At 38.3% G+C, this 21,072-nt stretch overlaps 1 protein-coding gene across 3 annotated transcripts in view; it reads right to left on the reverse strand.

Annotated features, from left to right (window-relative positions):
• Window positions 1-1,002: 1,002 nt before the first annotated feature.
• The window catches only part of ADSS2 (adenylosuccinate synthase 2), a 46,067-nt gene continuing 25,997 nt past the window's right edge, over window positions 1,003-21,072 (reverse strand). For 2 of the 3 annotated variants that reach the window (XM_017870403.1, XM_017870404.1), the window contains 9 exons: window positions 17,614-17,680; window positions 17,230-17,337; window positions 16,106-16,187; window positions 13,044-13,170; window positions 11,648-11,802; window positions 10,516-10,640; window positions 8,812-8,909; window positions 4,120-4,269; window positions 1,003-2,149 (listed from right to left, as the gene is read on the reverse strand). In XM_017870403.1, the coding sequence (XP_017725892.1) occupies window positions 2,097-2,149; window positions 4,120-4,269; window positions 8,812-8,909; window positions 10,516-10,640; window positions 11,648-11,802; window positions 13,044-13,170; window positions 16,106-16,187; window positions 17,230-17,270 (831 nt within the window). In that variant the 5' untranslated portion in view covers window positions 17,271-17,337; window positions 17,614-17,680 and the 3' untranslated portion in view covers window positions 1,003-2,096. The remainder of the gene's footprint in view (window positions 2,150-4,119; window positions 4,270-8,811; window positions 8,910-10,515; window positions 10,641-11,647; window positions 11,803-13,043; window positions 13,171-16,105; window positions 16,188-17,229; window positions 17,338-17,613; window positions 17,681-21,072) is intronic. The other variant, XR_001885186.1, reaches the window with a different exon arrangement.

Here is a 21,072-nt window from a genome sequence, read left to right on the forward strand (position 1 = left end):
TGGGAGGCCGAGGCGGGCAGATTACTTGAGGTGAGGAGTTCGAGACCAGCTCAGCCAACATGGTGAAACCCCGTCTCTACTAAAAATCAAAAAGTAGCCAGGTGTGGTGGCATGTGCCTGCAATCCAACTACTCAGGAGTCTGAGGCAGGAGAATCGATTGAACCCGGGAGGCGGAGGTTGCAGCGAGCTGAGATAGCGCCACTGCACTCCAGCCTGAGTGACAGAGCGAGACTCTGCCTCAAAACACACACACACACACACACACACGCCCATGATTTTACTCCTTGAATTTACTGCCAAGCTAATCAATCCCATCAGCCCCTCACTCATTTTGTTTAGTTGCTCCAACTTTCCAAATTCTTTCCAGCCTCTGGGCCTTTGTACAGTACATGTCCCGCTGTCTGCTCTGTACTCATCTGCTTGGTCTGTTTAGACATTATTTCCATTAATGGCCTTCTCCAATCCCTGCTAAATTAAGACTAGATTCTCATTCATCAGACCTTATACTTTTCCACTGCAGCATGTAACTACTGTTTATAAATCTCTATTTGGTTACCATGCTGTCCCCCACTATAGTAAGTTTGAGGAAGACTGTGCTCCTGTCACCACTGCATACCCAATACCTAGGTAGAGTCTAACACGTATACTTGAAAAGAAGAATGGGTTCTTTGTATCTGTTTCTGAACCATTAGTAAAAATACATTTTAATAGTGCAATACTTGTAACCAAGATAAGAATGCAGACTTTAAAAGCCCATTCATTTTCTATGAAAAAGAAATTATATATTCATTATAAATTATTTTTACATATAAGTCATTATTGATCAATAATTGGCTTTTAGGATAATCTGTACTGTTCTTTATACTTCCTGAGTCTAATAATACTGCTCCTATTTTAGAATTTTTCTTGAACTAAGTATTACACTACAGAGATAAAGCTCGTTCCTATATACTAGTGTTACTAACCTCTCTTAGTAGAACAAAAACACAATACGCAAAGCATACTAGAAATATTTGGTTCTTTTAATCAGCTATTGATGGTATAATAAAATAAATTTAAGTGGCACCTAATTTAACATGTAAAATAGTTCATTAAAAGATAATCTACAAAACAATGTTATGCCTAATTGTCAAAATAACACCTTTTTTTTTTTTTCAAGAAAGAAATAAAGGCATAATCAAAATTATGGTTAACAACTTGGGTTCATTTTGACACTTACAGATGATTTTGTAGGCATATCGGCAGGCACAATGTTGAAAACCAATCCACTAGATTTAAAACTAATAGTAAGATAAAAAAGAAAAGATATACATTTCAGAGGTAATGTTTGAAATTAAAGAAAAATATCCACCATATATTACAAGAGATTTTTTAATGACTATTTTTAACATAAAGATTGTTGTTTTGGGAAACATCTTTTCTCTTTGAACATTTCACTCAATGTTCAATGTATTAAATCACTGACAGAGAGAAATCAGTTCTGTGCTCTGTACAAATTAAAGGACCCATGAATATATAACCCCTCCCAACCCACCAAAGCTCAGTTTTGCAATGGTCTCAGCAGAAAATAAACAGCCCACAATTTAAACAGAATTCATAAGTATTACAAAAGTTTACAGAACCCCTATGTTTCCATCATTTGTTTCTAACAACAAAGATTACAATAACAGAATTGAATGATCAGAATGCAAAAATATTTGTGCAAAACTGCATTAATTGTTCTTACCATCTAATGGGGTAAAACTTAAGAACACGCAATGACAATAATGAAGAAAAACTACATTAAAAGTAATTCTACTTTAGATATTGAACAACATGGATGATACTATTACTAAACATTGAAAAAAAAACGTGGCACCGTGAGAGCAGCAGGAGCAACAAATGACTTGGCAATTCCAGCTAAGGAAAGCTGACACTGGAATATGCCAAAGTTAATCTCCACAATAGGCATCCATCTGAAAAGACTATAAACAACTGTAGGGCTTCAAACTTACTTCAGTGTCTTTATTCTTGAATGTGCAGGTCCTAAATGAAATATTTCAGAAAGTCTTTTCCTCTCCCTCTCAAGGAGTGTTTCTTGTGTTACTGGCAATCATTAAAAGAGTTGAATCATGGACTCTCTGGATTTCCCAACACCAATCCATTTAACTAGGAGAAAACAAAGAGAAAAGGATCTGCATCAATTCATTTCTAATGTTACTCTTTGGGATTAAAAAACAGGTAGTCCCCACTTGCTCAGTATCACCATAACTTTTCCTTAAGTGCCCTTTTGATGTTCTCTATCCTGTCGGCAGACTGTGCCTATTTCTAAACAGGATGTACAAACAAGACCCAGCACAGGATAGTATGCCTTACTGCTCCCTTTTTAACTGTGCAATATTTTCAATTTCCTCATTTCTAATGACTTAGGATAGTAAAACATTGACCAAAACCAGCAGACCTACAGAAAGTTTGATCGAGTTCCTGATAACTGGCCAAGATAAGCATCTTAAACATCTAGATGAGAATATGATTTTAACTTGCACAGCCTCAGAAACTGCCCACTACATGAGTCTATGGAAATCGAATCATCTGCACCACATGGTTTTAGGTTATTTGCAGAATTACCAGCTTCCTTAAGGTACTGTTAGGATCAACTTTTGTGATATTTTACAGATTTCTGTTAGATTCATTGCTGTTTATATTTCAAGAAAATGCTGACTAAGAGCAGTAAGCAAATATGCTTACTAAATTTGACATCAAGCTAGGAGGGAAGAATCACGCTGGAAACGAACCACAAATACAAATGAACCACAAGGCGAAATCAGAGTAAGTGCATAATAGATTTTATATGGAGGACACATCCCACACACTTCACTTTTTCTTATCTTTCAAATACCCATCAATGCCAACAAAAGAATATAAGGAAAAAGCCATCTGTTACAAGAATGACTTCGCATAACTAGATACAGCCATAACGTTGTGATGCCTAACTCCCTTGCCATCTTATATTTGTTCTTTAATAAACAGTCTTAACTATTTTTAAAAATTCTTTTCTTACATTTTTTCTAGTGAGATTTCCCATTTTCTACACCTATTACTTCCCAATGTATTTTCAGGAAACTCTAAATCTCAAGGATAGTTTAACCCAAACAAACCATAACCATTTTAATCCCCAGAAACACAAACCATTTTGGTGGTGGTAGAGATACATGAGGATTTGTTATTAAGAGGAAGAAAGGAATGAGACAATGTCACAGGATTAAACAAAACAGACTAAGGATTAAAGACAGGGTCAGAAAGGGTGAGAAGTAATCTATTATTTCTACAAAGATGAACACTATATTTACTTTAAGGAATAAAATTATGACTTTGTATCTTCCTGGGCATTTATGCAAATCATGTGCACTCTGTAAAGTAACAATGATCTTTCCTTTATTCTATTTCAAAGGCAGACAGGTAAGTTAAAAGAAAAGACAGCTGGCCGGGCATGATGGCTCACGCCTGTAATCCCAGCACTTTGGGAGGCTGAGGTGGGCAGATCAACGAGGTCAGGAGAGACCAGCCTGGCCAATATGGTGAAACCCTGTCTCTCTTTTTTTTTTTTTTTTTTGAGACGCAGTCTCGCTGTGTTTGCCCAGGCTGGAGTGCAGTGGCACGATCTCCGTTCACTGCAAGCTCTACCTCCCGGGTTCCCGCCATTCTCCCACCTCAGCTTCCGAGTAGCTGGGACTACAGGCGCCCGCCACCGCGTCCGGCTAGTTTTTTGTATTTTAGTAGAGACGGGGTTTCACCGTGTTAGCCAGGAGGGTCTCGATCTCCTGACCGCGTGATCCGCCCGCCTCGGCCTCCCAAAGTGCTGGGATTACAGGCTTGAGCCACCGCGCCCGGCAAAACCCTGTCTCTTACTAAAAATACAAAAATTAGCTGGCCGTGGTGGCACACGCCTATAATCCCAGCTACTTGGGAGGCTGAGGTAGGAGAATAGCTTGAACCCGGGAGGCGGAGGCTGCAGTGAGCCAAGATCCCACCACTGCACTCCAGCCTGGGACAGAGCGAGACTCCGTCTCAAAAACAAAAAACAAAAAACAAAAAACAAAAGTAAAGACAGTCATTCACAAAGTGTTTTTTATGTTTACCTGGAATTTGAAGCTCATCTTCAATAAATCGAACATAGTTTTGTGCATTAACAGGTAGTTCTTTAAATGCCCTTGCATTTGATATGTCTGTGTTCCATCCTGGGAGAGTCTTATATTGAACTTCAACTTTATTTAAGACTTCTTGGTTTGCTAAAAGTTAAAGAGGATATTTGTTCATGGTACACACTGCTTACTGTCAAACAACTTTTTGATATATTGCAGGTTCAGAATCTCTTTTCAAAATCTTTGGAGCCAGATACGTTTTGGGATTTAGAATTCTTCAGGTAGTATAAAGGTAAAACAGTGCAAATACCATCTGGGGTAGTATTCTATAATCAAACATATTTCTGCAGCAACACATACGATCATTTGCTATAAGAGGATAAAGATTATGTAATACTAACATTAGTTCAAGTCTGGTTTTGCTGCCAAATGAATCTGGGTGCTAAACTTAAAACTTTCCAGTTTTAAAGCTTATTGAATTTCCATTCTATTGATAGGGATTGTAGATCTGCATAATGACAGCAACCTCACAGAAAGAAGGCCTGCATACCTGCTGTGTTCTGAGAAATCTATGGTTCTGCTTGAAATTTTCTTCATTATTCCACCTATTTTCTCTGTATCCCCTAATGGAAACTGAAAATGTACTAAAGAAGAGTTTCTTTGACTTGAGTCAATATAGTGGATGCTATGGTACTCTGCCCAGATTTCTCTGAAGACTGAGAGCTGTGGGAGCTTTGCCTGCTGACCACTCACAGTTCAGAGCCTCTGCAGGACTGGCCCCTCCACCGAAGGGAGCTGCCGCCCCACAGCAGCCCATATCCATTGACTTGTCAATGTGGGAACAGAAACAACCCAGGCACTTAACCTTAATTTGGGACAACTGTCAAGGGCTATGTTAGCTCCAGAACTCCCTAAGAGATCAGCGAAGGCTTGTTTACAACTATATTGCAGTGCAATTTCTCCCTCTGCATAATCCTGCTTCTCCCACTCTCTCACAGATGTTGTTGCTCAGTGCACTTATGAGCAAACACACCTGTGTGCAAATCTCTACATTGGAGTCTGTTTCCTAGGGAACTCAATCTAAGATAGCTGGCACCAGGAACAGTCAGAGGAAGATAGCTCTAAAACGAGAACTAAGAGGCAGGATCACTGGCTAGCTGGCTGGCTGGCAATGAGGACTATCACTGGGGTAAATAGAGTATGGATAGCCTCTATCTGAGGCATTGAGATTCGAGCACAGTGGAACAACAGAACTGGATGGCTCTCGATGAATGCTATTCACGAACTGGAGAAAGATAATGCAACCTGTCTGGCAGAACTTAGACGAAATTCCATCTCCTATAGCAGAGAGCAAAAAACGAGGATTAAGATGAGAATTCAATCATATAGACTGCAAAGCTCCAGAAAAAGCTGAATTCTGCAATCCAGCAAGTTTGCTATGGCAAAGTCAGAGCTTTGTTTGGGAAAAACTGGGGCCCTGAGACTCTGAATGGGACATCTGAATTGACATACCTGAAAATCCTGAATCCCTAGATTTTCCCAACTCTCTGGGTCTGCAAAATGTCCCACTACTTCCTATTAAAGGTTGTGGCATCCTGTTGCTTGAAGATGATGCAGAGGCCTCTGTCTTGCAAGGCAGCATGTACCCATCTCACATCTACCTTCACCTTCCCCCTCCTGGTCAGCAAATAACTAGGCTCAGGTCCCAATGTAACCTGGCTAAGGAAGCACTGGGCCTACTAAGGAAGGAAAGATACTATATTCTAAAAGATCTGCAGGAACAAGCCAACATTTGCCAGTAGGCACCAAGAGAGTGTATATGGAACTGGATCCTGAGGGATGCTGGGTCAAGGGGGGCAGCAGGTGGTAGAACAAAGTTGAGGAAGAGTATATTGATAAGAGAATATCCTCTCATGATGCATGACACAGAGATGACGAACACATCCTGCTAGGAATGCTCTCAGAAGCGTAGAAAAAGTAACGCGCCATACTAAGTAGGTACGCCAGAACTGCTGTGGGAGGTGGTGGGAGGAATTAAGAGAATCAGCGGGACTTCCATTTCTAGTCATCATAAAATACACAGTTCCCAACCAGCTCTCAAAATGACAACTCCTTCTAGGCAGTGGACAACAGGCAGGCACAAAGCCATGGCTCCTGGGAAAGAAAACTCACAAGCCAGCCTAGAAGCCACCCAACTTTCTGCCTAGGAACAATTTCCTGACCACAGTTCAGAACACTGGTGTAAACAGAGAATGGCAGCTCCACGGACTGGGGACGTAGACAGCTGACTTCAGGAAAGTTGAAGCAGCCAGAATCAGCAGGGCCAGGCATCAGAGAGGAGCTGCAGAGAGAAGGACCCCCGAGAAGTCCATGTGAGAGTCCCATGGCTACAGGAGGACACCACAGGTAAAGCGCAGGACCAGCAGAGGCTTACCAGACCTCACCTGCTACACAGGTGGGGGGACTTCTACCAGACTCTAGAAGTCAGGTAGTGCTGCTGAAAAGGAAGGGACAGGGTACGCTGGTGCTCCAGCACTGCTGGATTGAAGAGATCTCATTATTATACCTTAACTTTCCTGGTATCCAGCAGAGCCACCAGAAAGGCTGCTCTTTAAGAAAAAAGTCACGCCCTTGAGTGAAACCTATTACAAACCCCCTATAATGAAGCCAAAAACCAAGCTCTGCCAAGATCTATAGAAGAGACAAAATTTGGAGACTGACTTATACCAGCTTAAAATTTGAAAAACATCTTGTTTCCACGTAACTACACAACAAAGCATAAAACCAAACTATACAAGTTCAAGATGATCAGTGAGTAATTCAATTGTCCCCTAAAACAAGAATCAACACTATTCAGAGGAAGGTAACAGAATCTGGGTCTCTTTAATATATCATCCACAATGTCTAACAGTCAACCAATAGTCATTAGGCATAGAAACAGTGATCCACAACCAAGGAAAAGAACAGTCAAGAGAAACTCGACTTGAGATGGTCTAAAGGTTAGACTAACAGAAAAAAGGTAGCTAATATAAATTAAGAAAATGTCATTGTTACTGAGTGAACAGATAGGGAATCTCAGTAGAGAAACAGAAAGTAGAGAAGAGAACTAAATGGAAATTCTAGAAACAAAAATTCACCCAGTGGGTTTAAAAGCATATTGGAGATGCTGATCAGAATCGTTTACCTCTTCTAGTGACTCCATTCTCCGCCTGCTGGCTTTGGCACATGAAATCCAACATGATAGGGGGAGCCTTAGCTTTAAGCTTAATAGGACTCTTGCTGCTACTTTCCTGCTGTGATAGCCATGGTAGGGGCTAATTTACACCACTAACCTTCCTCTTGTAAGTTTCCCTTGGAAAGACAACAACCAGAATCCTACAGGAGCTATTCCCAGAGGCTTGTCAACTTATTTTACCCTCTTTAAGCACTCTCTGCTGCTGGTGGGGAGTACTGCATGTTGCTGATTCATAGCTCCGTCCCTCTCCAGGAACTGCTCTTGGCCAAAGGGAGCTACCTCACTTGAGGAACAGCTCTTATTCAGTGGCTAGTTGTGCAGAGGCACAAAGTTCTGGCTACTTGCCTCAATTTAGTACAACTCTAAAGGGCCACCCTAGCTCTGTGGCTCCCAATGGGATGGGCTGCACTGCATTTAAACTAGTCCCTCTGCTTCTTTCACAAACGCTACTGCTGAAAGCGTTCTCTACTACACTTCTTGGATACAAATCTCATTTCAAGAGTGGTTCCAGGGGATCTTGACCAAAAACAGCTTTAAAATTAAACACATGAAATTGACAAGTTTTATCTGTTTTGTTAGTTTTTAATATTTTAATTAAAAGACTTTGCTGTAATATTCTCTATGGCAGACCTTGCCACATGTCATTATACTTGGTTAGACTATTCTCTTTGGTGTTTGAAGTTATAACTCTTGAAATAGCTTTGTAAATAGAATTAAGAACCAGGACATAACATATATTGGAACGGCCAGTTTTCCAAGTGAATATTATCCTACAATTGACAGTAGATACTTTTTTATAAGATATCTAGACTCCCTCTATACTTATATACATGTAAGAAAAGGAAAGATAATATGCATTTAATTTCTAAGAACTCAGAGCTATCCTTAATTCCTAGGAAACAGTGGTCATAAGGTAGTCACAAAACCTACTGGCTCATCAAGTTTTATTAAGCTAGTCAATATTCCTTCATTTGGCATATTCCTAATCCTTATCAAATGACTATGATAGAATAAAGGGCAGAGAAAGTCATTCATGGGGCCTGAAGGATAGGGAGGGCTAATGTATTGAGAGCCAGCTTAACAAGACAAGGGCTCTTCTTACCGCTCTTCTTACCCACTCTAAAGAGTGGCATACTTTCCCAAGGAAGGGAGAAATACCTCCATGGAAACTACTTTCAAAGGAGGGAAGATGAGACTCAAGAGCAGTATGGCTGGGCTCAGAGGTCCATGCTTTTTCTTTGAGTTTGAGCACATGCTTGTTGTGACCCAACACCTAAATAAGTATTAGCTATGAACCAAATAACTAACAATAAGTGAGCTAATTTGTACAAATCATAAATGGCATATCAAGCCTGTTGCTATCTATCTATCACAAATTATATGGAAGAGCTTTATGAAATTGCTCTAATACATTCACCTTATAATATCCTCTAGATATTCCTACAAGAAAATACCTGGGATATGAGGTATGATTTCACCATCTAACTTGTAAGCAACTCCAACTTTGATTTCCGTAAACATGTCCAAAATATCCAATTTGGTAAGTGCCAACCTAATTTTGGAAGAAAAGGCAATGTTAAAAGAGCAAACTCTTAAAGGCTCTAGTCTCTAATTTGATTAATGCAGGAGTACAGAAAAATTCATGCAAAGCTGACAGTTCTAAAGCAAATCTGAAAACAGGTTAGGATTAGATTTTAAAGCGTGCCACACAGAAGACACTAGAGGACAACGTACACTGAGTTCCTTTGCTAGTAATTGTAATAGATTTTCACTGAGGAATTTTGCTTTCTTTTTTGATTGATTGTTTTGAGACAGTCTCGCTTTGTCATCCAGGCTGGACTGCAGTGGCACAAACATGGTTTACTGCAGCCTCAACCTTCCGGGCTCAAGTCATCCTTGCACCTCAGCCTCCCGAGTACCTGGGACTACAGGCGTGTGCCACCAGGCCCAGCTAATTGTTTTGTATTTTTTGTAGAGACAGGGTCTCACCAAGTTGCCCAGGCTGGTCTCGAGCTCCCAGCCTCAAGCGATCCTCCTGCCTCTCGGCCTCCCAAAGTGCCCAGATTATATGCATGAGCCACCATGCCCAGATCAGCTTTCCTATGATTGATGAACAAACAACATGTATTTGTGGGAGGACTGCCTGGAGTTAAGGTCGCACTGTGGCCGTGGAACACAGCAGAACTCACTACACTACATGGATGATTAAGATACATGTACATTTACACACATGCCAGCATCCCTCAGTTCTTCACTCTGGTTACCATCACCTCTACCCTTCTGGTCAGAAATTGTCAAAGAAGAGTGAGAAAAACCACATCAAGGACCTCTTCATGATACATCAAAATTTCCCAACAAACTGACCGGAAAACAGGTTTTAAAGAGAAAATCTGTGGAAATTAGATAACAAACTAAATTTGGGATTCTCGTCCAAAAATTTTATTTTTAACCTTATTGTTATTTACTGGAAGTTCAGTCTAATACAGATATGAATACAGTTATTTACCTAATCATGTATAAGCATTAATAACAACTTAACTTTTCCTGAGCATTTTCAGTTAGCCAGGCAGTATGCTATAGACTCTATGTTTCTCACCTAATTTTAAAAATACCCCTATGAAGTAGGTAATGCTGTTATATAGATTTTAGAGAGGATAAAACAGAGGCAGAGAATGATTAACTTGCTCAGGTACACACGCATAATGCACAGATCTGAGATCTGAATCCAGGAACTCAGACATTAAGCCCATGCGCTAATCACTAGGTACATCGCCTCCCCTCTGTACATGCTCACGGTGTTTGTGCTATCCACCTATCTATCTATTCACCTATCTATCTATCCACCTATGTATCTATTCACCTATCTATCCAGCTATCTGACTATGTACCCTATTCTGCCTGCCTCTATACTTACATACATGTAAGAGTATCAAGATTCTTTTCAACAACCTTGGATGTCTAGGAGGATAACCTGGAGTCCCTCTCCTTGTGTACCCTTCCCCCTATATCTTGGTCTACTTCTGCCTGGCACTACAATTTCAATATGGAGTCTAAAGAGTGAAAATTTCCTATTAAGGTACTCCACAAAATTAAACCTATGGCTATTAATCATCTATGATTTCGTGAAATATTTTTAAATGTTTCTGAAGAATACTCACGCAGTAAATCCATTGATCATATGAGCATATTTGAGCAAAACGAGGTCCAACCAGCCACATCTTCTTTTCCTTCCAGTGGTTACACCAAACTCTCTCCCCCTTGTTTGTAATAATTCTCCAATTTCCTACAGAACAGAAAATAAAACTTTAGGATTAGAATAGCAGTGCTATATATTTGATGGAATAATATATACTAGAGACCATAGCAAAGCCTCTGTGAGATAAACATCTTTCAGGTAATAACTAAATTGAAGATAGAATTCCACAGAGATGATGGATTTTATCTGAGGGAGGCATTATTTGGAATGCTTCATTTATTATCATTTTTTAAAGTCAGTATTTTTTACAATGTTATACAGATAACTTTCTAAAATTTAGATTGACAGATTAAGAAAAAAACTGAGTATTTATTAAATAGACGAATCCAGCCAATTCTTCCAAGAGCTGTAGTTTGATATTTTTCCTGAAAACCATAAGGCAAACACATCTAATAAGTCATTGATACCATAATGCCCTTTTGAAGAAAACTAAGATTGAAAACATGCTCAAATATCTAAGCTAAGGTCACTTCCTATAATTTGTTTTTCCTATGATCTACCCAAGTCCTTGATTTGCCCCTTTCTGCTTAAAACGATCATTTCATTATCTCTTATAGTCTGGCATCATTACAATTACATAGTTTTTGTTTATTTTTGTTGACTTTATTTTTTTGAGAAAGAGTCTCGCTCTGTTGTGCAGGCTGGAGTGCCATGGTGCCATCTCAGCTCACTGCAACCTCTGCCTCCTGGGCTCAAGCGATCCTCCTGCTCAGCCTCCCCAGCAGCTGCGACTATGGGTGCTCGCCACCACACCCAGCTAATGTTTGTATTTTTTTGAGTGACAGGGTTTCACCATGTTGCCCCGGCTGATCCTGAACTCCTGGGCTCAAGTGATCCGCCTGCCTCTGCTTCCCAAAGCACTGGGATTACAGACAGGGGCCACCATGTCCAGCCAAAATTATGTATTTAAGAAAATGTTGTTCTGACCAATCTTGCAAATTGAGTGAAAGGTATCGGAGACAATAATTCATTAAGAAAAAAAAAGAAGAATGAATTTTTAATACATTTTGATTATTTACTTAGAATAGGCTTACATTTTCTTGCTCTGTAGGAAAGGCACCAATACCAACTCTAGTTGTATAAGCTTTCACAACTCCATACACTTCTCCAACATTTTGAGGGGGCATACCCAAACCAGTACAAACACCTCCAACAGTACAATTTGAAGAAGTTACAAAAGGGTAAGTCCCTAAAAACAGAACCAGACATTAAAATATAGTATACACATAAACAACACATTTTAAAACAGAAATACCATTACAATTCTGCATTTGAGTACATTATAGGTATCTAACAGATCTGAACTGTAACTGTCCCCTCAAAGTCCCAATGTTTTACTTTTTATTCATTTTAGCTGTAATGATATAAAGACGAGGTTAGAGCTTTAACTGAAGTGCTTACACAGAGCGGCTCCTTGAATGCATGTACAGTTACTGACTCAGCTCTTTACGGTAGCTACTCACTTAATGGATTATGAAGAAATTTAATGCTGAAACTCATCTACATGTTTTCAGAGCTCCCTGTTAGTGTAAAACAAATATGACTCCCTCATATGAATATTTAAAGTGTTGTAGCAATCTGGAGTGATGGCAACACAAGAATTTTGTAGTATTCAACATTTCCCCAGCGTTTAATCTCTACTGAGGGAATAACCCTCAAATTGTAAGAGCTAGTTAAAGAGTGGCATACTTCCTCACCCCCAAAGGTCTCCTTCATATTTAACTATTCACTCTACCAAGTAGACACTCTGTTTTCTTTCCAGACTGGCTAGGCATATTACAGTATAAAAAACACGTATCTACTATACAGAAATACACTTTCTTCAATAGTTTACTTGGAGACAAAAGCCCACGAAATGTCAGTAAAAGCTGAGAACAATCAGACTAATCATGAGAAATCATATTTAAATGAAACAGTCAACAAACTAATGAGGCAGTAGTTTGAAGAAAGAAGTTAAGCATTAATTAACCTTTTGAAGATGAAGGAAATGCTCTGAATTCAGAGTCTCATGCCCAGGGAGTTAATTTATGTAAATAGGCTTTTATAAATCTTGCTTCATAATAATGTACACATTTTTAAAAGGTTGAATTAAAGATGCATATTCTTCGACAGAATTTATCTTATCTTACAGTTCCAGGCATTGAAACTGAACCATAAACCAATGAAAGCCACAATTTACAGAACCTCAGACCTACTGAACTCAAATGATGATTTTATTTTTCTAATAAAATAGGGAACTTAACACATGTATTGTGTGTTCTGTAATATTCCTTTAAAAAGAGTGCCACAAGATGACAAACTTTCATCATTCCTGAATATACAAGCTAAAAACATTGTTTTAAAACTCCTTAATGCTAATATTACTTATTTATATCTTAACTACTTAGGGTTCAGTTAAGCTCCCATAACTATAAATCATATCTTACTTACCAAAATCAATATCTAATAGTGCTGCATTTGCACCTTCTACCAAGATTTTCTTTGGTGGTCCATGTAGGGCCTCATATAGGAAATAAACTCCATCTCTCACCATTGGTTTAATCCTTTCCATATAACCCTATACACAAAGACAAAAACCAATTTCCATGTATATTAATAAATGTTTAACATAACCAGAACAAGAATAAATTACCTGACTTTATGACATGAAAACTGAAAAACGCGAAGTAGAAAAGGACTGGTGACGGTGCTCACTCTATTGTAACATTTGGATTAGCTTTCATCTCTCATGCTGATTTTCCAGGAACAAAAAAGAGGCATTAACTCAACAAAAACTAGAGATACAGTGAAATTCAAAGGTTCTATATTAACCTCACTGCAAATAAAACCCTCTCAGCAAAGCAGTCATACTTCATAAACCAGCTTTCAGGAAAATAAAAATAAATGACTATATTACATTGTGCTTTTAAATTTTGTGAGGTATTTGAAAAGTTGCATTTATAACATAATCCACAAAACCATGATTTTTTTATTTTATTTCATTTTTTGAGACAGAGCCTTGCTCTGTCACCCAGGCTGAAGTACATGGTGGGAACATGGCTCACTTGCAGCCTCGACCTCCCAGGCTCAAGCAATCCTCCCACCACAGCCTCCTGGGTAGCTGCACCACCACCGTGACCACCTACATTTTTTTTCTTTTTCTTTTTTTGGTAGAGGTGAATTTGCCCAGGTTGCCCAGGCTGTTCTCAAGTGATCCACCCACCTCAGCCTCCAAAGTGCTGAATTACATGAGTCTGGCCGACCATGAATTTTGAAACTTGCATCAGAGTGATTCTCAAAATGTGGTGAGGGCCACAAGTTACACTGCCAAGTATGCAACTATTAGGGATTGATTGCTGTTATTCTTTTAAATTTTATCCCATTACTGTAACATCATCTATCTCTACACTATTACTAGTAATGTCCAATACTATGTAACACATGGGCATTATAAACATTTCTCAAAGCATTTAATTGTTAGTACTACTGCTTAACTTCAGAACTCAATTAAAAATGTAAAAGAACCAAGAGCTTCCCCTAAGGCCTTACAGTATAACTGCATGAAACCTAGGTTCAACTATGTTTAAATATGTAGACTACTATGGAAATTACAGAATCTACTCACGAACCCGCCTGAGTGTGTGAATACCCATTGATAAACGTGTGATCACTCCTGTGTGTGAATACCCATTGATAAACGTGTGATCACTCCTGTGTGTGAATACCCATTGATAAACGTGTGATCACTCCTGTGTGTGAATACCCATTGATAAACGTATGATCACTCCTTGGCTCTAGCCTCCAGTTTCTGACTTATTCCTGTTTTACTTCTATTTTTATGCCTGAAATGACCACACTAGTCATCACACTTGTTTCTTAAAGTTTTCTGGTTCAACATATATTACCTGTAAGAATCTTCTTACCCAATTCTATTTATTATTATTCATCTACTTTACATTCACATGGAACACATATAAAATGGAACTGAAAAGCCATACTCACACTTTGGCAAGTAAATATTTCCAAGTTGCTAGTCAAAAAGTTAAAATATTTGTTGCATAATAGACTGGGTATGGTAGCTCATGCCTGTAATCCCAGCACTTTGGGAAGCCAAGGCAGGCAGATTGCTTTAGCTCAGGCATTCATGACCAGCCTGGGCAACATGGTGAAAACCCATCTCTACCAAAAAAAAACTAGCAGGGTGTGGTGGTGTGCCCATAGTCCCAGCTACTCAGGAGGCTGAGGAGGGAGGATCCCTTGAGCCTAGGAGGTCAAGGCTGCAGTGAGCTGTGTTCATGCCACTGTATTCCAGCCTGGGTGACAAAGCGAGACCCTGTCTCAAAAAATAAAATAAAACAAAATATTTATTGTATAACTGAATAAAAAGAAAATGGCAGTCTATTCGTAACAGCAATCAGTGCAACGAAATGAAAATACCTAACATTTAAAATGTTCCTTGTAGGTCATATTTGTTTAGAACTTAGTGGTTGGGCAGACCTAAGGTCTGCATTTATTCTAGAATGGCATATGAGGTTTGTAGATTCCTACTCAGTTCTGGAACTGATATTGATACTTATTTATAGATAAGAAGAAATAATAATCAGATTCACAGGAAACAGTATGAAGTTCATCAAAAATAGTAGAAGGTGAAAGAATGGAGAGGATAGGAATTTCAACTACTGACCAATGTAAGCACCACTGACACCTAATAGTTGCCAAGGAAAGACTAATCTTTGGTCAATTACCTTATTTGTCTCTTAAGAGTGCAGTGCTAGGCCGGGCGCGGTGGCTCAAGCCTGTAATCCCAGCACTTTGGGAGGCCGAGACGGGGGATCCGAGGTCTGGAGATCGAGACCATCCTGGCTAACACAGGTGAAATCCTCGTCGTCTACTAAGAAAAAAATACAAAAAGACTAGCCGGCGTGGTGGGGCGGGCGGGCCTGGTCCCAGTCTCGGAGGGCTGAGGCAGGAGAATGGCGTAAAGACCCGGAGGCAGAGCTTGGCAGGAGCTGAGATCCGGCACTGCCTCCAGCCTGGGCGGACAGAGCAAGACTCGCGGTCTCAAAAAGAGAAAAAAAAAAAAAAAAAAAACTGGCCCTATGGGGTTATCCTTCCTAAACGGGTTGGTTAGCCTGAAAAGTTCTCACTCAGCCCTTTCCTGATCTATCCTCCAACTGTTATAAGTGATCTTTACATAACGCAAATCTAGTCTTCTTTCTGTTCAAAATTTCCTAGTAGCTTTTCATTATCTCCAGGATAAGATCTAAACTCTCTGTCACTGCACATGAGATGTATGATCTGGACTCTGTCTCCTTTACTTCAGGTACTCCTCCTGCTCCCTGCTCAGTATTTTGTCTAAGCCATATCATGTAAAGTCACTCAAACATACCACGTCCAAGACAAACAATTTCCTTTGCCAATTCTTACCCAAAGCCTGCAGGAATGAAAAGATCTAGATGCCAATTTGGCAAACAAGTATTAAAAAGAACATTAAAGAGGTCAGAAAGCATTACCTTGAGTTTCTGTAATTCACCTTCAATGTCTATTTCCAAAGTAGGGTATATAGATTTGTATTGGTTAGCTAGAACTTTAAACCTGAGAAACACAGATAAATCAAGACATTACCACTCTGTACAAAAATATTTAAAATAATATCATTTGATTCAAATGATTTCTGCAGATGGTAAATGATCTTAACAGCAAATTAATCCTGAAACTGACATTACCTTCTGAGAAATACAATTTAATAAAGGAGATCAGCCATATGAATACATAAGACATTCAAATTATTTTTTACTCAAGTTTAGGCATACCAACAATATAATTAAGGTGATATGTGTGTAGGGAGGGAAGAGAAATGGAATGACTAAAATCTGTAAACACAAAAGACTTAAATCTGAATTAACTGTGTTATACTGTACCATAACAAAAGGGGGCAGTTTACATGAAACTTGTAAAAGAGAGAGAGGCAGACATTAGCAATCTAACATTCTTCAGTAAAGGTGCACTGCTAGTGCAGACAAATGTTACGTGGTCGATTGAAAGGGGATACAATGTCATTCATTATAGCTTTGATGCCACTTGTTATTATACACAACCAACTCCCTCTCATTGAGTCACTGAGTAGCTTTTTGATGACTATTAGGTTTCCCATGGAGATCTGGCTACAGAAAGCATGTGTTAACGTAGCATCTCTGTTTTTCAAGTTGAGCTTGGTATACAATAATTCACCAGTATCTGAGAGCTAATGATTTCTGGGTGGGAGGACATAAGGAGTCTCCAGGCCTGAAAATGCAAGGATCAAGACCTTAGAATGTAACCACCCAAGGACTGCCACAGCCCCTGGAATCATTCTATTTCTCAGGAAACCATTCCATATTTCAATTTTTAAATATAACTCTGCCTTTGTCTTCGTAGGACATTCTATTAAATCACCGTCATGTTATTTTTCATGAAGTTAATCTGTAACTAAAGATTAAGTATAATGTAATAAAGATAACTTTAACATTTCAAACCTTAAAAAGGCCAACCACCACTATTTTAACTAGAACACTGACTGTATCATTTTATACCCTAGGTTTAAAAAAAAATCTAAAAATGCATTCATTCCTTCCATTTTGAAACACAAGTTAGTTACCTCTCAGAGAAGCCATCAAAGTCAGAAACAAGGTCGCACATCCTGAGTCCACTCCGAGCAGCTTTGGACGAATAAACTGGGCCAATGCCCTTTTTTGTTGTACCCAAACTTAAAAACAAATCCAAACAAGCTTTAAGTTAGACAAGAAAGATGTAGGTCTTATGGTCAGATCATTACAGTGAATAAAGTTACATGTGACTATTTTCTGCTTATATTATTTCTTGTTAAGTATATGTTCATAATCCTACTGATTTTCTCTAAAACAGGATATTCTAATACTTACTTTTCTTAAACTTCTGGTCTAGAATTAAAATATAAGGGTCTGTAAATGCTTAAACTGTATGTACCAAAACCAAAAAACAAACAAAAAACACACACACATACTTTTTTCCTGCTTGCTCTTGTCTCTGTTGTTCCTGGATACCATCAGCTGCTTGATGAAAATCAAATACTGAGGGGAAATAAAACCACAGTTGTTGAAACAAAGATAATACACAAAAGCAAAATACACTGCATTTCAAATTACTGAAGTTATAAATCCCTTCAGCCTCATTTCAGTATAACAAATTAAACACATTTTTAAAAGTGTTAATGGTAGAAGATGATAACACCAACTAGTACATTAATATGAAAATCTGTCTGATCTTTCACTCGTATTTATTACAGTCTATACTATTTAAAAAACTAAGTCATTAAGAGGATAATTTTGAAACATCCTGCCCTAAAATTTTACAAAGGTCAATTTACAAAAATACTCTTTTTTTCTTCAGGTTCCGGACTCCTAGAATCTAGGGCTCATGTTGACACCTCCCTTTTCCTCACTAGTCTCGAGCTTCCATCATCTCTCACCAAAACTGCAGTCTCCTAGTGTGTGTACCTCTTTCCATTCTTAGACATCTCTAATCCAAATGCTGTCATGCAGCCAAAGCATCTTTCCAAGACACAAATATGGCATTCACACCTCCCCTGCCCTTAAAACTCAACAGTTTCCCACTGCTCTAAAAAAAGAGACAAAATTATTTTTATTATCTGGCCTCCTTGCACAGTCTACACTTTCATCTTATACTCATGCTCTGCCACCCTCACTGCCCTCTGGTCACACTGGCATTCTTTGCAGCCCTCAGCTACAAGGCATATACTTCTGCATGAAATATTGCCTCTTTCTACACCTACACATAACTTGTACTCTCTCTCTCCCCTGCCAATGCTCTGAGAGTATTAGGATCATGTCAGTTTAGCCTACTAGTTGATTTCCAGTGCAAATAAGTCCTCAAATATTTACTGACTGAATACGTAGCTGGTTTATAGAAGAGGCAGAACTGGAATTTTGGTCTCTGAACTTCTAACCAAGGCTTCTTGTTTATTGTTTTGTTTTTAAACAGTTTCATGGGAATATAATTTATATACCACAAAATGCATCCATTTAAGATGTACAATTTACTGATTTTTAGTATATTTAACCATAGCTTCTTTTTGCTAATGATGTCACTGTTTCCCAATAATTAAGTTGAAATGTGTAGATGTTTAACAGAAAGACTGATAAGAGGTTCTTGGGATTAGTGGTAGCATCTGTAAAAGAACTATTTAGAAGCATTAGAAGACTGATACTGAAGTTATAGATGGTGAAGCTAGAAAAGTCTGATAACTCAATCTAAACCCATCCTCTGATTAACCCTGCCCATAAAACCATGTATGTACTCTTCTCTACTTTCCTCCTTCTGAGACACTATTAAAATTGTCAAGGTAATCCTCCTGCCGTGCTTGGCAAGGTTAACAACCATAGCTTTTTATGATCAACAGGTTTCCCTGGTGCTGTTAGTAGGAAAGTTTTGATGCTGTACATGCTAATTAGTTATATTTCAGAAACTAAATTTGTGTGATTTAAAAGTATCTAGTAAGCAATATCTGTCTTAGTGCCACACAGTTAGGTAACAGTAACACCTTTAAAGCCATATCAGTATACTGCACACCAAAAGATATCTATAAGAATACTCAGGGTAACAGTATTTGTAATATCCCAATATTGGAAACAACTCAAATTTTCATCAATGGTAGAATGAATGGATTTTAAAAGTGTGAAATGGTCATAAAAGGGATACTACACAGCAATGAAAAGAATAAAATACTCTTTATGTAAACAATAATTTTGATCTGTAAGGGTCAGTTGATCATCATGTTCCCATTTTATTGCCCAAGCAATAGTCTTTCTCAGTTACTTAAGAGCCCAGAATAGTTCTGAAGGGCTGTTTCATTAAACCCTGAATTTGCAAATCAGCTATGACAAGATTGAGATCGTACAGTATGCCATTCTCATTTCTTTTGAATAAAAAGACATTGGAAAGTAAATGTTTTGTTTTTTATGCTCAAAGAAATTTAAAAAGCAACTGACAACCCACAAATAAATGGTTGCTGCAAAGCAGATGAACCATATTTTTCAGAAATTAATTTAGCGCCTTGGCGTAGAGCTAATGCTTTCCTTGGTTTTTCTAGGCCCCAGGAAGCAATTAGTGTAATCAGAATAATTACGTTCATAAGGCTTCATCAAGGCATGGAGCATTAATGCCTCCACTATTACTGTTTTGAAAGAAGAGCCTTGGAATATCTGTTTCACTTTCTACAGCCTAGATATTGCAAACAAAAAAAAATCATAACTGTGCACCTTTAGTTAAGTTTATTAACAGCATTTTAAAAGTTTTAATTTACTATTATAGTTAAGTTTTATTAACATGATTAATGTTATACCATATTTAGTATGAGACTCGGAACATGTAACAGCCACTTTGCTTGCTTTCTCACATCTCCCTGAGGTCTTGGACTCAACTGTCACTTTTCAGTGAAGGCTCCCCGGCCACATTATATACAACTGTAGGCCCCTACCTCCTCCTTCAAACTGCCTGCCATTGCCTACCTCCTTTCTCTGAGTTACTATTTCTCCTCAGAACTGAGCACTATATGCCATGCTACATGGGTTACATATCTCTATTGATATGATTTGTTTTCACTAGTACACGATATGCTCCATTAAGGGATGCTTTTGGTCTTCTCTACTGCTGAATCCTTAGTGCTCAGCACCATACCTGACACAGTAGGCATTTAATACATAGATATTAAATAAAAGAACAGACACCTAACAAATCTGGATTTCATATTTAATTTTTTTAAGGGTCTTAACCACTTATTAGGCCATTTTCCCTCAATAAGTATCTCTTATAGTACAAACTGAGTTATGAGATTCAGTGAACAGGGCAAAAGTTTAATGCAATAGGTCCTTGCATTAGTGTGCTAATGTAAAGAATTGGCCAGCAACTTAATAATTTTTAAGTTGCCTTAAAAAAAATCAACTGTTTAAACCTTCTAAGTGAAATACTTGAAGGTAACTCGAGTAATGTAAAAGATGCATATTATGGCCCCTAGAGCAACTACCAAATTCACAAATTCGTAAAACAAGAAGTATAGCTAGTAAGTTAACAGTGAGGATAATATTAAAAATGTTCAGTGTAAAAGAAAGCAGGAAAAGAAGAAAATAAAGAACAAATAAAAGAAAACAAAGAGCAGACATAAATCTAACCATAGTGATAATTAACTATAGCAAAAGTAAATAGTCTAAACATTCCAATTAAAGGATAAAATTGTCACATGAATAAAATGCAAGACCCAACTACATTTTGTCTATAAAAAATACATTAAAAGATCCAAAGAGACAGATACACTAAAGATTATTAGAGGATGGAAAGCGATACACCATGCAAATAGTAATCTTAAGGCAACTCTAGTGGCCATATTAATATCAAAGTAGATATCAGAATAAGGAATATTACCATAAAGAGGATATTGTGGTATTAA

This window comes from Rhinopithecus bieti, unplaced genomic scaffold (genome assembly GCF_001698545.2).
Source record: "Rhinopithecus bieti isolate Rb0 unplaced genomic scaffold, ASM169854v2 scaffold_5132, whole genome shotgun sequence".
Classification (NCBI taxonomy): Eukaryota; Metazoa; Chordata; class Mammalia; order Primates; family Cercopithecidae; genus Rhinopithecus; species Rhinopithecus bieti.